The sequence below is a fragment of the Rhea americana genome, unplaced genomic scaffold, assembly GCF_003343005.1.
Source record: "Rhea americana isolate MKP2758 unplaced genomic scaffold, rheAme1 scaffold_21, whole genome shotgun sequence".
Classification (NCBI taxonomy): Eukaryota; Metazoa; Chordata; class Aves; order Rheiformes; family Rheidae; genus Rhea; species Rhea americana.
The window spans coordinates 7948354-7953012 of record NW_028186258.1 but is presented as its reverse complement, the minus strand read 5'-3'; the positions used below and the strand labels follow the sequence as shown (position 1 = coordinate 7953012).

The following is a 4659-nucleotide window of genomic DNA, read 5'->3' as shown; positions in this document are numbered from 1 at the left end:
CCGTGCAGCTCCCGCGCTTCACCCTGCTGGAGTCGGGCAGCCTGCTCGTGAGCCCCGCGCGCCTCGCCGACGCCGGCACCTACACCTGCCTGGCCACCAACTCCCGCGGCGTGGACGAGGCCTCCGCCGACCTCGTCGTCTGGGGTAAGGGGCCTCCTGCCCGCGCCCGCGCGTGTGCGCCCGCGGTGCGGCAGCGAGCCCGCCGCGCTGCCAGCCCGCTGGGGACGCCCGGCGTGGGCGCCGGCACTCGGCTGGCCTCTTGGAGCGGTGCAAGGACTCGGTCCAGCAAGGCCACGCGCGATGCCGTCCCGTGTCCCACCTGCCAGCTCWGTCCCTCGTGGGGCCAGAGCCAACGGCAGCCGCCCCGGAGCCCTCCGGGCAGTGCCCCCGGCTCAGCCCGTCCCTCCCGCAGCGAGGACACGCATCACCGACCCGCCGCAGGACCAGAGCGTCATCAAGGGGACCAAGGCCCTGATGAGCTGCGGGGTCACCCACGACCCCAGCGTGGGCGTCAGGTGGGCGAGCCCGGTCTCGGGGTGGGGGCGGTGGGGCCGGAGGGCGGGGAGGGGGGACACGGGGGACGCGCCGCTGGCTGCCACCGCGCGGTCCCCAGCGCGGCGGTCCTGCAGTGCCACCTGGTGCCGTGCGCGCCGGGCTCCGGGCGCGGTGCCGCTGCGCAGGACGCCTGGGCCCCTCGGCGAGCAGGAGGACGCCTGGGCGCCGGGGCTGAGCGGGGCGTCCGGACTCCCCGGGGCGCGTCCCGGGGCGCAGGTACGTCTGGGAGAAGGACGGGGCGGCGCTGAGCGCGGACGGCGCCGGGCGGGTGCGCCTGGACGAGGCGGGCACGCTGCACATCTCCCAGACCTGGTCGGGCGACATCGGCACCTACACCTGCAAGGTCGTCTCGGCCGGAGGCAACGACTCGCGCAGCGCCCACCTCCGCGTCCGGTGAGCGCCGCCGCCCCGGGGCACCGCGTCCCCCCGTCCCGGCCCCGGGCCCGGCCCTCACCGGCGCGTCCCCCTGCCCCTCGTCCAGGCAGCTGCCCCACGCCCCGGAGAGCCCCGTGGCYGCCCTGAGCCCCCTGGAGAAACGGGCCATCAACCTCACCTGGGCCAAACCCTTCGACGGCAACAGCCCCCTGCTCCGCTACGTCGTGGAGGTCTCCGAGAACAGTAAGGGGCTGCTGCCGCCGCGCCGCCCCCGTGCCGGCGGCTCCTGGGGTGGCCTGGAGCAACGGCCGGTCTCCGTCCTCGCCCCACGTGGGGAGAGGGTGGCAGCCGGGGAGGGGGTGAAGGCACGGTGATGGGCAAGGAGCAAGAGGGACGTGGTGACAGCAAGGTCAGGAGGGGGGACAAGAGGCTCCAGAGAGCTTGGAGACCACCCGACTCTTTAGCAGACCTGCTGTGGGGTGGGGGACCTAGGTGTCCAGCCGGCCCGGTCCCCCACCCTGCTGTCCTGCTGTCCCCTGCCCAGATGCACCCTGGACCGTGCTGCTGGCCAGCGTGGACCCCGCGCTGACGTCGGTGGTGGTGAGGGGCTTGGTGCCCGCTCGCTCCTACCAGTTCCGCCTGTGCGCCGTCAACGACGTGGGCAAGGGCCAGTTCAGCAAGGACACGGAGAGGTGAGCCGCRGCYGGGGGCCCCGGGCGCGCTGGCGGCCCCAGACTCCTCACCCGCGCCCCGTCCCGCCGCAGGGTGTCCCTGCCCGAGGAGCCGCCCTCCGCGCCGCCCCAGAACGTCATCGCCAGCGGCCGCACCAACCAGTCCATCATGATCCAGTGGCAGCCGCCCCCCGAGAGCCACCAGAACGGCATCCTCAAGGGCTACGTCATCCGGTAGGTGCCAGGGGCAGCTGGYGAGTGTCCCAGGGCACCTGCGGGGACGCCGGCACCTCTGATGGCCCCTCGTGCCCAGGTACTGCCTGGCTGGCCTGCCTGTGGGCTACCAGTTCAAGAACATCACCAACGCCGATGTCAACAACCTGCTGCTGGAGGACCTCATCATCTGGACCAACTATGAGATTGAGGTGGCGGCTTACAACAGCGCCGGCCTGGGGGTGTACAGCATGAAGGTGACCGAGTGGACGCTGCAGGGAGGTAGGCAGGGATGGGATGGGGCACGTGGGGCCCGGGCTCCATCACCAGGGCTTGGCCATTGCCCAAGTGGGCATTGCCATGCAGGGACGCGCTGCAGAGGGACAGTGGCAGGGGACAGGGATGCACCATGGAGGGATGGGCGCAGGGTCCCCAGCGGGGTGAGTCATAGGGCTGTGGAGCCAGGGTAGACCCCGAGGGCAGGGTTGGCCCAACCACGGGCATCACCCCATCTTGGGGCACTTTGGGTGCCCGGAGTCTCCCAGGCCAAGGGTGCCCCCAGCCTGGGCAGAGGAGGGTGCCGGAGCTGCTGTGAGCCTGCCCTTGTCCCCGGCAGTCCCGACGGTGCCCCCGGGAAACGTGCAGACCGAGGCCACCAACTCCACCACCATCCGCTTCACCTGGAACCCCCCCAGCCCCCAGTTCATCAACGGCATCAACCAGGGCTACAAGGTGAGGGGCGGGCACCCCAGAGGGGGCCCCGGCGACCGGCCGCCGTTCCCGTGGGGGACCCCGATGAGGCCCAGCCTTTCAGGGAGGGAACTTCTGCAGATCCTGGCCAACCCGTGCAAACTGGCTTGATTTTTCATTGCAGAAAACCTCGGCTATTTTAATTGATTCCAGCAGACTGCTAAAATAATATTTACTGAGATTTAACACTTGCATGGGCTCTGCATCTCTTGTGCTTGGTAATTAATTGCAATTTGCAATTAATTCAAATTTACGTTAATAAAATTGAATTGAAACATTTAACTTGTTTCTTAATCTACTCAGAAGAAGTTGAGGAATTTAATTGCCACTGAACGAGATAACCAGAGCGACTAGGACATTTAACGTTCTTATTAAACGCCACTTTAGTATTTCTGATTAGTATTTTTAGGGCCTAATTAGTGCTTAATCAAGTTGCTATAGGCTCGCTTGCACAGTACCGATTAAACGCCTGAACACCCCCCCCCCCCCGAACGTGGGCGAGCAGGCGCTGGCACTTGCCTCGGGTCGCATGGGGAGGCCCTGGGGCTGGACTGGAGGGTCTCCAGGGGTCCCTCCCGCYCCATCAACGCCGGAGCGGGGCTGTGCCGCGCCGGGGGCCGGCGCGCGGGTCCCGGCCGCCCAGCGCCTCGTTGCCCGCAGCTCATCGCCTGGGAGCCGGAGCACGAGGAGGAGGCGACGGTGGTGACGGTGCGGCCCAACTTCCAGGACAGCGTGCACGTGGGCTACGTGGCGGGGCTGAAGAAGTTCGCCGAGTACCTGACGTCGGTGCTGTGCTTCACCACGCCGGGCGACGGCCCGCGCAGCCCGCCCCAGCTGGTGCGCACCCACGAGGACGGTACGGGGAGGCGCCGCGCGCTGCCCGCCGGGACCCTCGTCCCGCCCCGCGCCGGGGCGCCGAGCCGCGGGCCCTCCCCGCGCCGCTGAGCCCCGGCTCTCCCTGGGCAGTGCCGGGCCCCGTGGGGCACCTCAGCTTCGGCGAGATCCTGGACACGTCGCTGAAGGTCAGCTGGCAGGAGCCGCTGGAGAAGAACGGCATCCTCACGGGTGAGCTGGCGGGCGAGCTCGGAGCCGGGCTTGGAGCGGCTCTGCCTCCGGCTGACGGCGCGGGGTGCGTTTCAGGCTACCGGATATCCTGGGAGGAGTACAACCGCACCAACACGCGGGTGACGCACTACCTGCCCAACGTCACCCTCGAGTACCGCGTCACCGGCCTCACCGCCCTCACCACCTACACCATCGAGGTGGCCGCCATGACCTCCAAGGGCCAAGGGCAGATCTCCTCCTCCACCATCTCCTCGGGGGTGCCCCCAGGTGAGCCGCGGGGCGCGCGGGGCTCGCTCGGCCGAGAGCCCCGGTGCCATCGCGCCCTCTCGCCACAGAGCTCCCCGGTGCCCCCACCAACCTGGGCATCTCCAACATCGGGCCCCGCTCCGTCACCCTCCAGTTTCGGCCGGGCTACGACGGCAAGACCTCCATCTCCCGCTGGCAGGTGGAGGCGCAGGTACGGGGCGGCGGGGCGGCTCGGGGMCGGCCGGCGGGCGCCGGGGGACGGCTCACCCCGCTCCCCCTCGCAGGTGGGCCACGCCGGCGAGGCCGAAGAGTGGGGGCTCGTGCACCAGCTGGCCAACGAGCCCGACGCCCGCTCCATGGAGGTGCCCAACCTGAACCCCTACACCTACTACAGGCGAGTGGCCGGGACGGCGCCGCGGAGCCGGTGACGGCGCCGTGCTGGGGGCTCGTCCCCGGGCGGCTGGAGCCCTTTGGTCCCCCGCCGTGACCCTGTCTCTCGCCCCGCAGCTTCCGCATGCGGCAGGTGAACATCGTGGGCACCAGCCCCCCCAGCCTGCCCTCCCGCAGGATCCAGACCCTGCAGGCYCCCCCGGATGTGGCGCCCGCCAACGTCACCCTGCGGACGGCCAGCGAGACCAGCCTGTGGCTGCGCTGGATGGTGAGGGGTGGCGGGGCTGGACCTTGGGGTGCGGGGTTGGGCCTTGGGGTGTGGTGTGTGGGGCCCGCTGGGGCACTGTGCATGGGACTTGCTAGGGCCTTGCATGGGGCTGCACCCTGGGGTGCC

General features: G+C 69.9%; 1 protein-coding gene across 1 annotated transcript in view; it reads left to right on the top strand.

Annotated features, from left to right (window-relative positions):
* SDK2 (sidekick cell adhesion molecule 2) overlaps positions 1-4659 on the top strand; it is a 28924-nt gene that overhangs the window by 15123 nt on the left and 9142 nt on the right. Inside the window, exons 4-17 of the mRNA XM_085304798.1 lie at positions 9-144; positions 413-515; positions 772-948; positions 1037-1173; positions 1475-1622; positions 1695-1835; positions 1915-2096; positions 2431-2546; positions 3225-3420; positions 3531-3629; positions 3705-3896; positions 3965-4086; positions 4160-4269; positions 4383-4533. Of these exons, the coding sequence (XP_085160924.1) occupies positions 9-144; positions 413-515; positions 772-948; positions 1037-1173; positions 1475-1622; positions 1695-1835; positions 1915-2096; positions 2431-2546; positions 3225-3420; positions 3531-3629; positions 3705-3896; positions 3965-4086; positions 4160-4269; positions 4383-4533 (2010 nt within the window). The remainder of the gene's footprint in view (positions 1-8; positions 145-412; positions 516-771; positions 949-1036; positions 1174-1474; positions 1623-1694; positions 1836-1914; positions 2097-2430; positions 2547-3224; positions 3421-3530; positions 3630-3704; positions 3897-3964; positions 4087-4159; positions 4270-4382; positions 4534-4659) is intronic.